This window comes from Pygoscelis adeliae, unplaced genomic scaffold (genome assembly GCF_000699105.1).
Source record: "Pygoscelis adeliae isolate BGI_AS28 unplaced genomic scaffold, ASM69910v1 Scaffold186, whole genome shotgun sequence".
Lineage (NCBI taxonomy): Eukaryota > Metazoa > Chordata > Aves > Sphenisciformes > Spheniscidae > Pygoscelis > Pygoscelis adeliae.
The window spans coordinates 9209394-9221994 of record NW_008825071.1 but is presented as its reverse complement, the minus strand read 5'-3'; the positions used below and the strand labels follow the sequence as shown (position 1 = coordinate 9221994).

At 38.0% G+C, this 12601-nt stretch overlaps 1 protein-coding gene across 1 annotated transcript in view; it reads right to left on the bottom strand.

Annotated features, from left to right (window-relative positions):
• Positions 1-12601, bottom strand: part of CDKAL1 (CDK5 regulatory subunit associated protein 1-like 1) — a 436847-nt gene that overhangs the window by 228030 nt on the left and 196216 nt on the right. The window contains exon 8 of the mRNA XM_009326510.1: positions 9914-10017. Coding sequence (XP_009324785.1) covers positions 9914-10017 — 104 coding nt within the window. The remainder of the gene's footprint in view (positions 1-9913; positions 10018-12601) is intronic.

Below are 12601 nucleotides of genomic sequence, written 5' to 3'. Positions count from 1 at the left end.
AAAAGGTTAGGGTAGGGTAGGGTAGGGTAGGGTAGGGTAGGGTAGGGTAGGGTAGGGTAGGGTAGGGTAGGGCAGGGTAGAATAGTTATGCTCTCTCATGTGTATAGATCTGCATGACAAGCTATGGCCCAGGTCTGAGGGGTCCATCCAGGAGAGCAGGTCTCTGCAGTGCAGGTCCCAGGCCCACCCAGGAGAGAGGGGCAGAGACGGGCACACCTACAACATTGCTCAGGCAGGGACTGAAGGCCCCAGGCTGAGCTGAGACACCACGTCCCCTGGGCCCTTGGCAGGGTGTGGGTCCCAGGGGAGGCCGGTCCCAGCCATTGAGGCCTATGAGCGCCCCCAGGACCCTGGCAGAAGTAGACCTGCGCTGCTCCTATCCTCTCCTTCAGACCTTTATGGTTGGCCACTTTGGAGACAGAGTATTGGGCCAGGGGGACCTTTGCTCTGATGGAGTACTGTTGTTCTCTGGCTCTTCTGCTTTAGCGTGTTTTTTCCAAGGGAGACAGCTCCGGCATTTCTAAAACTGAGTCCAGGGGGGAAAAAAAGAAATCCACAGGGAAAGGAGCAGGTATTGCTCACATCAAAAGGGTTTGCAAGCATTTAGTTCCGGAGCACTTCCCACTTGAGACTGAGGGCTTGATCTTTGAGCCTCGCTAGTGTCAGAGATGTGGTTTTTTGCCATCCTGTGGAAACCCAGCTAAACTGGACGAACCGAGAAGACTTTCAAAACCCGCAGTTCCCACATGCTTTTTGCAAATTCGTTCAGGTGGTCAAATGATCTCGAGGCGATCCACAGCTCTCAGCCCCGTCAGAAGGCCCATGCCTCCTTCCCAGAAAGCGACAGAGCCAGTGCCTAGGATGGGACGTGATTGCCCATTCAGTCCCTTCTGCTAGTGCAGGGCTGGGAAGAAATGTCATCAAAGATTTCCTCCGCATGTACTGGCAGGGAAAGAAGGAGGGAGGAAGAAGACTCAAATGGAATCGAATTGAATAGAAGGGTTGAGTTGGAAGGGACCTACAACAATGATCGAGTCCAACTGCCTGACCACTTCAGGGCTGACCAAAAGTTAAAGCATGTTATTAAAGGCGTTTTCCAAATGCCTCTTCAACACTGACCAGCACAGGGCATCGACCACCTCTCTGGGAAGCCTGTTCCAGGGTTTGAGCACCCTCTCGGGAAAGAAATGTTTTCTCATGTCAAGTCTGAACCTCCCCTGAGGGACACAGCTTTGAGCCATTCCCACGCATCCTGGCACTGGATCCCAGGGAGAAGAGATCAGCACCTCTCCACTTCCCCTCCGAAGGAAATCTGCAGAGAGCAGTAAGGAAAAAAGCTAGACACCAATAATTTAATGTAATTGCCACTGCATTTCTCAAGTAAAATTAAAAATAACGCAAAGGAACCTTTTATGCAACAAGACACGCTGAAAACAACAGAAACAACTGTAACATATTGGTAAGCTTGACTGTATAAAAGAAACACATACCAAAAACACAATAGGGAATTTCTTTCTGAGCCAAGAGGAAAGCTCACTAAACTTCTAATTCTGTTACTCAAATGAAGCTTGAAAATATCCACAATATTGTAATTTACTACTATGAAAAGACATCTTTTTATCCTTTTAAATCTCTCTTTGCTATATGATGTTGGTTATGTGTGCCTAAATATCTGTTACACAGCAGTTTTTACATACCTGAAGACATTGCTTCTAATCACTACTGATGGAATGTAATTATATCTTTTTCTTTCAGGATCATTAGAAAAGATTACATGGGGCCACGAAAAACTAATTCATTACACTATTCCATATAACTCTAAGAAATGACAGGCTAGTACCAAAATATTTATCTTGGCCTAAGTATTCTGTGCATTTGCAAAGTTTTTTTAAAACATTCATAAGACACAAATGACAATGAGAAAGAATTTTAATAAACTTAATAACAACGACAAAAACCTAGCTCTTTAGCTATAGCCAAGAGGCACAGAAGAACAAAGAGCAGTTGTTTATCGAAGTGCCTCAAATACAGCAGCCCAAGCTCCCTGGAATGTAACTTTAAATTATACTTCAGGAACAATAATAGAATAAAGCCTGCTTTTCCTAGAAGTCAGTAAAAAGGCTGACAGAAGAGGTTTGTCTTAGAAAAACACTGTCACCATTCTCCTCCTTCCCCCCAAAATAAAAAGAAATAAACAACATAAGGAGACACGATGCATAGCAAAGCTGGGTATGAACCAAGTTAATCTATGATATGGAAAATTCTGCTCTCCCAAAAAATTCAGTTGGAAAGGATTTGAAAAACGGTATGGGGTTTGGTGGTGGTGGTTTTTTTTTAAGGGTAAAGAGTGTTTGTTAGAAAAGATTGCCGCATAAAATTTTCCTGTCTTATATATGTTATAATCTGTACATCAGAAAATTTTGATTCTATAAATCAGAAAATACAGAGGCAAAAGCATTTTGGAAAAGAAGATTCAGGCATTACATTATATTATACAATGTCAAATGGAACACATTCAGCTTTTTCTACAAAACTTTGTTGTTGAATTCAATATATTCCTGTGAAAAGTTCAGCATTTTGAGTATTTGTCTATTCCGAAAGAAAAGCATTCCATAAGACAGTTTAAAACCAATTATAATGGGCATGGACTTCATACTCTTACAAGGTCGTTCTTGCTGCTAAAAGAGAGCAAGTAGAAGGCAACATATGCTACACCTTCAACATATCACTTTGTATCAGATATTAAGTATGGGGTTTTTTCCTTCTGAGATTTTTATGGGGTAATGCATAGTGTGACTTAAGTATGGGAAAACTCAAGAAACAGCCAACCAGCACCCAAGTTCCATGTTTCTTCATTACACTCACCTTACAAGAAAATTTTGTTTGGCTTTTGCAACCCCTTTTGGAGGTGTTTAAAGTGTACTAACATTTGCTTTTTCACTCTCAAGCTTTCTTTAGTGTGGCTAAAGCAGTAAAAAAAGAGTAAGATGTGGTCTGCATTTACAGGTAAAACCTGCCTTTATCTTTGCTTCCTTTTTCCTCTAAAGGACACAGCATGAAAAAGTGCCTTGAGCTTAACTTTCTCGATTTTATACGCAACTTTTTGTTACGCTGCCTTGGGCAATGACTGGTAAACAATACTAAAAATTTTTATTTTCTAAAGCTGTTTTTGCTGAACAGAAGCAGATGCTTGCTAAAGTTTAGCTTACAACTTTTGGGGAACAAACATAATTTCTGTATTGAAGTCATCAAACGTTCAAAAGGAAATAAAATTTAAAAAATTAACAAAGTTTCAAAATGGTGAAATATTTCACATGGAATGAAGGTGAAATGTTTCAGTGTAAACATTTTCCACAGTTAACCATTCCTTTAAAAAAAGAAAAAATGACCCCACTCACAAATGTTATTTGGTTTCGGAGTTGACCTATATTTTAAAAGCCAAAGGGTACTCTGAAAACCAACCAAAACATTCAAGTTGATCTAAATATTTAATTCAATCCAAAATGAAACACTCCCTTTTATCCTGAGAACAACCAAGCAAACATATTTCAGTTCTATACAAAGCAGATCTCCCAATCTTTCCAAAAGACAACTGAATTAAAAAAACCAAACAAACAACAAAACAACACTTCCAAAAGACACGTCCATCTAATTCAACTAATTGATCAGTTGTCTGCCATTAACATGATATAGTTTATTTTTGCTTGGTATTTAACAATATACATATAATGGCGAGTTTTTCTTTCCCTTCCTTTCCCACACAAAGCACACCCCAATCTATCCTTACAACAGAGTCATAGCCTTTGGCTATGTGTTTGAACCATACAGCGCAGACTCAATTTCAGGGAGTTTCCAAGCATGGAAATTAATTGACAGCCACAAAATCAGTACCAAGTATCAGTTTGCACATTGTCAAGATTTGCGTTTATATGAACAATGGGAATTCAGTTCCCAGATATCAATGAGTAACACCAGTGCACTTTTTTTGTATTGAATTTGTTATCCAACAGGTTTCTCAACAAAGTCTCTTCTTCCATACTAGCCGTGTGATGAAGAGTTAGCTTTCTTTCAGGACCGTTGCAGAAATTGCTGAATAAAATTTAGGACAAAGCAGCATGAGAAAATGCTTGACTTCTGATAATGCTGTTAGACTACAGAAGAAAAACATTGGTGTGGCTATAATAGATACATATACTTATTTGACAGAACATTGACACTAGAAGGACAAAAATATTAGTGAGCAAGGAATTAAGATTAGTTAAGAAAGCTTTCCTGGGACATGCTTAAGATCATTAACAAAGGCCGTGTTGAAGCCACTAAGACAGCTTAGTGGAGACCTGGGTCTGTGTCCAGGCTCCGAGTAAGTGTTTATTTCACATCAAGGTAAGACCTGCATATACAACAACTGCTCTCTCTACAGTCTTAGTTTTGCCCCTAGAAGGACCCTGAGTACACAGCCCAGGTATCCATCTGGGTGACTGGTCACCCAGTCCCTCGCAGCGTGTTCAAAGACCAAATCCACTACTGAGAAGACATAGCCTAAGCATCCTAATTTGGTACTGCTTCTGCCAATTAATGGGAAACTAAAAACATTGCTGATACTTAATATTTGTCCTTTCATGAACGGCAGCTGCTCTGAAAACATACAGAGAGCTTACTGGTAGTTGTGCAGGAAGAAAAACCGTTACCAAGTAATAAAGCAGAATGTCTTGACACCACTCCATCAGAACTACTAAAACCAAAGTTCCTTAGCAAAGCTCACAGTGATCTGAAAAGCTCTGGAAACCAGTCACGTTATATAAAATCAATCCTTATCATTATGCATAAACATCTGTTTACAGTAATGCTTGTAGAGAGAGAAATATTTAACATTGATCTCCTTTAAACTCTCAACACTTCAAAATCTACAAGATTAAGTATAATTGCTAAAGATGACTAATGAAAGTCAAGACTCGGAATCTTTGTTTAGATAGCTCCTCTGCTTTGTAATGCTACATGTTGTCCAAGATTTCCTAAACAGAAGCATTACTCAGAATTGAACACCATGCATGCCAGTGACCCATCACACAAATAATGAAATAAAAATAAATGATATTTTGCCACTGCAATTATTCTTCCAAAAGCAATTGTTCCTCATAGCTTGAGGATACGAGAACAATGTTTCCCAACAGGACTTGACTTTCATTTGAGCTCCCTGGTTGCTACCATAAAATAAGCTAATACAGTAGCAATTATACAGTGTATATTTTAATAGTAGTATATTCCCTGCCATCTGCAACAGGCATGCAGTGCTAAAGAAGTGTAATTTTTTACTGGTACATGCAGAAGATTTTCATTGTAAACTAGAATGAAATAACCACTAATCCCAAAAAACTATTTTTTTTTTAAAAACTTAGTTTGCTGAACCAGCAAAAATGGTTGGCAATATAAAGTACTATCTTTGCCCACAAAGTCTCTCACAATATGTCGGGTTTACAAATCACCAGGTAGCATTACCAGTGATACATCTTTTTATGGTCACTAAAATCCCATTTAAAAAAAAAATCAGTTTAAAGTCTTGTAATTTAGCCAAAGCTATCCCAGGACACCACTCCACACAACATTCAAAGCTCAGGCTTGTTTTAACTTTTGCGTCTTCTTGGAACACTGTTCACCAATGGCAGCTACCCCAGCCTTCCACTTCATATACTAAGCAAAAACACATTGTTATACATAAAGTAGCTTTGGGCAGGAAAGAAAGAGCTCTCTCATAACTGCAAATGCAATTCCTTAAAATACAGCATTGAACACGATATAGCAATTTTTGAAGAAAACATACTAAGTTGATGACACAAAGAAAGTGCTGTACTATCAGCTGCAGAAAACCTCTTTGCATAAACAACCTTACAGTAGACATTTGTTCTCTACTCAAGGACTACTTTACTATATTTCGCAATACTTTTTCTTTTACTAGTTGTCTTATAGAAGCCTGCTATACAATGTGATTTGACAAGGCTGTCAATGTAAAAAAATGATACAAGTACTTACTAAAAGTTGAAATGTACAGAAAAAACATTAAAGTTAAAAAAGGGAAAACCTCAATAGTCTACTTGCAACTTCAGATAGATTATTTTGTTAAAGACATTTTGTTAATTATTAAAGTTGATGTCAGTCGTAACTTTAAGTTAAGTTACGACTAAGTCCAAAACTACTATGGAGGTCAGACAGGAGACAAACCCGTATGAAGTACGCAAACAAACTCAATTTCAGTACACCTTAACACTTAGTTCAATGCATTATGAAAGTATGCAGCATGTACTAGAAACCTGCAACACACTTAGTTTTTGTGCACATTATATTGAATTTAAGATATTAAAATAAAATTTTAAAAGTGGTTTATTTCAGAGGTTGGAAAAGTACAAGATATAGGCTGATATCTGTTCAGTCATGATAATTTCAGCCATCTCTTTTTAACCAGTTAATTTAAATCAAGTTTATGCTTATACAAATAATCTGAACACACACGTAAATTATTGCAGCTTTGTCATCTGCTGTCATCTAGTTACCACTCTCAGCAGAGTATTAAATTTTGTTTTTACAAAACTGACCAAAAAGATAGAGGTTTGGATCCTAAAATACACTGAAATAATTACCTACTTACCTACACAAAGCATGCAAAACTCTCAAAACCAGCAGCTAAATAAAGTCACAGAGCTAAATTTTGACTAAAATGCCTACGAGTTTCAAAAATCTTCAGAAGTCATCTTGGAGACAAACATCAAAGAGTGATGACTGTCAGGTACCGCCATACAGCTGCTGTCAAACAGATACCATATTATTATGTACCATATCATTAGCAGTCCAAGACTGGTCCACTGACTACTTGAAATGGCTTGCAGACGAGTAACGCAGCATAAACTACAGCTTGGAAATACTTCCCACGTAGAGACATCCTACCCAGAGGCTGCAGTACAGAAGTGACTGAAGACAAATTGGGAGTGTCTAGATCATAACACTAAAGCCTGTTCTGGCAACATATTGCTGCTAGAAATACTGTTTCTAGATGTCAGCTGCAATCTTACCGAAGTATGACCACCCAAATAAAGCATTTTAGAGAGCTTTTTCGTGCTGAGGTTTAAGGACCTGTAACAAAACATCCTTAAATGCAACTCTTCTAATCCATTTTCAGTGTGTTCCACAAATGAAACATCCCACCTTTGGGGCCTATGAAGTTGGTACTGTGAGAATATATACATACAAAATACTGCAAATGACATCAGTCTCTCTTTTCTTACATGACTTGATCATACAGTTACAGAAAATCATCACATACTGTTCTGCTGCTGTTCTTCTAAGACACCTCAGTTCTCCCAAGAATAATTCCAAAGTGGAAAAACTTTTCATCACACATCTGTACCTCTCTGTATTTTTCCACTAGAACTTTGGCAACACATCTTCTGAGAAAACAGAAGTGATTGTTGAAGAGATTGTGGCTCAGTAACTCAGCAAGAACTTTAATGATGACTTTGAATTGCTTAAGTCTTTCACTGGATTGATGAAGTTTCTGCAGCCCAGCTGCAGCAAGCTGGCACTAATAAATTCTCCATACACTGCAAACTAAGTATCTGACTATTTCATACCTGTTTCTAAGTGTGTGAAAGCTGGAGGCAAAGCCTGTCATTTTACAGCTCAGTACTTGCTTCTTTCCTTATGTCCTCTAACAAAGGTACTAGCCAAATAAGAATAGAACTCCCTGGCGATGCCTGCTGTGAGACACGTCACAGCATTTCTTCAAGAAATTTCAAAACAATAGCTTAAGGGCAAGTTTTTTCCATTAGAAATCAAGTTATTTTGAAAGAGTCAATATTTATAATAAAGGCCACAGTACAACAGATGAATTGAATTACTGAATTTTCAATCCGAATATACAATACTTAAAGTTCAAAATACTTTCCAAAATTTCACATTTATTGTCTGCAAAGACAAACAAAACTCGAGTTTTCTTTCTTGTTATATCAAACAAATACATCTTTATGTTAATTTAATGTGGACTTTATGGCATGCAAATACAACTATAACAGGACAGACAAATCTGAATTTTTTTTCTTTGCATACATACAATAAATCTAAATAAAATTTAAATAGTTAACCTAAGTAAGACCAAAATCCTGACTGTATTACCCATAACTTCTCTTCTCTTCATCATATTCCTTTGCTGAATTGTTCAAAGTTACTTTGGAACATTTCAACAGCTATATAGTGCTATCAGAATAACACTATTCTTATGCTACTCATAATATAAAAGTACTTCAGAGACACACCTGGATGAAAGGAAAAGAATGTAGTGTTCCCTTTCTACCTACATGTCTTGCTATCACCAGGCATTTATTTGCATCTGGTAATTACTGCATAATAATAACCATAACCATCAAATGGCAGGCTTTTCTCCTACACAGTGACTACTTACCGATTTCAAAATCATGTCTTGTACTACTGAAAACTTCTAGCTTTCTGAAACTTGTTTCCTGAACTGCTTCTCCACCAAAATAGTAAGTGTATTTATACATCTTGCATTTCAGTTACTGACCATTTCATAATGTGCATACAGGTTTTAGAAACTTGTCCTATTAAAACAAGAAATCTGAGACATGACAGGATTCCTGTCTATCATAACAGACAATCCAATTCACAGCAACAACAGTACTGATTCTACAAACCTAAGCAATAGGAGACATTTTGTGGCAATTACAGGTAAGCTTCATAAAAGAAAAGAGAGGAGCTTGGCTTTTAACAAAAGCAGAAGAAAAAGGCATTTACAATCTTAAGAACTTTCTGTGTGGATAACATAGAACTCAGAATTTGTGAGCGTGGGCTTTGATTAAGAAAAGGACTCTTCCTTGCATACTACTGATAGGAATAGCCAGAAGTTCATCACTGACCTAAATAAGGTTCATTATGGATCCTGAAATAAGGATGGATTTAAAACCACGCTAAATCATTAGAGACCTACTTCTTACTAGAACAGTTGCAACACTCAGAGCCGTAAGTGAAACCCAATGCATGTACTGTTTCTACATGCACAGAGGATGTGACATCACATGTTGTATTTATTGCTCTACTTTCAATTCAAAGTATTTGATACAAAGATGGAAGGAGATGCTACACCTGAATTATCTCAGATTTTTTAATATATGTTTAATCCTTCAACATGGCAAATAAATACAAAAAACAACACCCGTGCCTTCACAGAGATTGCATCAGAAATGAATACTGGCATTATTTGGAAATCTGTATTCTTGAAACACAGGCAAAATTTAGATATAAAGAACAAATATTAAGGTACAATAAAGCTATCATAACTACCAGATGTACAAGAGTTTTAGGCAGATACTGGCTCAGAGTACTGTACTGCAGGAAAAACTTCTGATGTTTGACTGGATTGAACTTAAAAGCTGATACTCTTTGTGTGGCACTCAGAAACATCCTAGAACTCCTCCAGGAAATCCATTACCAGAAAAAGCAATGTATCCTTAAACAGGGTTTTAAGAATCCTAGGGAGGTTCATGAAATTTACTTTTATTGTTCAGTGAAAAAAAGTTACTGTCTTCCCCTTTAAGAAACCAGAAAGAGAGTAAAATGACCAAATATTACAGCTTCCCCATCATCACAAAAAAATGCTTGCACAGAACTTCATTTGAGCAAGCCTAAAATCAAACTGCAATGCTCCTAATGGTAGGACTACATTTTATAAGTAGTGGTGCACAGCATAATGAAAGCATGGCTTTCTACCACAAAGGCACCACCAGACACAGTTACGACTATTAAGAACCTCAATACTGTAATAGAGCCATATTGTATCATGATCATCACGTGTGAAAATAAGACCTGATACACTTCAGAGGCTGACTTTTATTGTAGGGATAAAGCTGCTTACCTTGGAAAGACTGTTTGGCTCTGTCCACTAGTTCTTCAACTGGATAACTTGCTAGATCTCCTCTGGCATGCTTAGTTTTGCAGTAGGTACATGCATTGAGACACCTGTTTAGAAAACGAAAATACTCAGTTTCTAGCCAAGAAAGCCTTTATACACACAGCTATATTTATTAAGTACATCTGGAAAAATGAGCTTTTGTATCTATGACCAGAAAATAGTAGTATTCTGTTTTAAAAATCAATAAAGTAGTTTGAAAAGTGTTTTGTCATCCTACCTTCTTCAAGTATCTTTCACATCTATATAAAAGGTTGAAAAAACTATCAGTGGAAACCACATACAAAATCCAAGGGCAGGAATTTACATATTTTTAGAAAGCTATAATAGAGTTAATAATTTTTCATTACTAAAGATGAATCTCCAGGCTTCCAATCCCATTATTACATAAAAAATCCAACCTGAATAAGGAAATAAAGGAAAAGACTGAAAGACTAAAAGTAGATTTTAAAAATAGTGTGTATTCTTGAAAACACATTTGAGTTAATGTCTCCTTCTTTCATTTGGCTTGTACAAACAAAACAAATAACATAATGAAAACAGAATCACCAACTAGAAAGACAGCTTGGCACAAAAGATTGGGGAGCTCCTGTAAGTAACTGAATGAACAATGTGAATGCTTTTAATTTACCTGACAATATAGTAAAGGCAGGCTAATTCAAAGTAAAAGGATGGAAAGATCAAAACAAAACAAAAACTACCACTAGTTGCATGTTTTTCTTGGAATGGCACTGATAGTGCCATTAATGTACTAAGCAGAACGTTAAAAGGAATTTGTGGAACTTTCTTCCCCTTCCCCCCTTTTTAAAGCTGATATTGCCCTACAGCTTTTTATAGGTTAAAGCATTTAAACCTCTGAAAAACCTGCAAAAAAACCAAAAAAACCAATGATAAATATTTCTCTTGTTCATGGTTACTGGAACATCTTAAATTCTGTCCATTTTGACAATCAAAAAGCCACAACTTCAATATAATAAAACATTTGGGTGCCAGAAAAGGCTAATGCTCCAACTACAGGAGTGTTACTATGGAACATTCAAAACAATAACGAAAAGGCAAAGATAGCACCAGGTGGTTTCTGAAGAAGTCACCAGCTACAAGACTGTGTTTACTACTTGGATATATCGTCTTCTGTTACGATGTCTGACAGCTCCATGACTAGGTAATTACTGCTTTGCAAACTCTAAAGGTTTTCCTTCACAAAGATTCACCTCCCACGTCAGTTATACCTCGTTTGCACAAGCAGTGGATCAGGAAGCGCAGAACATTGCACAGAACGTTTTCTCAGGTGCCCTCCTGCCCCTGCACGTCACCTCGGCCCTGAGACCTTCTCCATCAACTGAATCCTACTTTCTGCCAGAGGGCATCTAGATAGTTCAAGATTCTCTGGGCTAGACTGGATGTTGTAAATCGTGTATTGTCTTATTTATGTATATTATTTTTCCTGCCTATCAGACCCAAACATCAGATTTTAGCATCCATTTTAGATCAGAAAACTAAAAGATACTGCTTAACTGCAGCAATGATACTGTTCTATTAAGAACTAAAAATGTGTATGAAGTAAGCTGCCATTCAGTAAAATATACAATCATCTATTAAAAACAGAGAAAAAAGACTTAAATCTGAACCTTTACAACCTGCTCCAAATAAGTGATTCATTCCCACCCAAAGACAACTTATTCGTCAGATGTGAAATCATTTTTACATATCTCACCTTTCTTCTGCAAATAAAAAGCCTTTCATTGTGCAAGATCTAAAGCATGTTTAAAAGAGTAGCATCTGAAATCAAGAGAGTATAAGCAGATAATTGGTTTATACTTTCTCTGAGTAACCTATTCGGGAAACGAAAACATTTCCTACTAGGTCACTGGCCATCTAAGAGTATGCCACAAAGGGCTCTCCCTCACAGCCCAGGGGGTACTCATTTCTCTCCCTACTTCCCATCTGGGACTCTTTCAAACTCCTTCAATTCTTCCAGGGTTGCAAAGCACGTCTCTCCCTTTTTTCCCCTCTTTTTCTTTTCCCTCTTTTTTTTGTGTGTTTTGTTTGTTTGTTTTTAAAGCACAACTCTCCATTCAACCCACCACTTCATTTCTAAGCAGGCTCCCATCCAGTCAGCCCACCATCACACTCCTTCCCCTCTACAAAGTTCACTAAGGTAAGACATCTTTATTCCACACAGCTGCACAAAAGCAGCATTATGGATCTGTGATGTGAACTGTCACATCCTAAAGAGCAATACTGAACTTGCCTTCGGTATCCTGGTGCGGTGTGTCGGCAGGGGCTAACAGCCAGACTCCCTCCCCCGTAGCAGGACAGGGGTAGCAAACAGGCAGAAGGGGAACAAGGGAGCTCGTGGGTCTAGACAGAGACGGGGAGATCGCGTACCAGCTACCATTGCCAGCAAGAGACTCAACTCAGGGAAAATTAACATATCGCCGGCCAAAGTAAAAACTTAATTACGAATTCAGGTAGTGGGAAACAGACACAAACATTTAACCAAAGCCTTTCCTCCCCTTGTTCCCAGGCTTAACTTCACTCCTTCACTCCAGTCTTCTACACGCATCCCGCCCCCAGCCGGCTGGAACCAGCTGGAACTGGCTGGGACCAGCCTCTCCTCTCCGAGGACCCCTC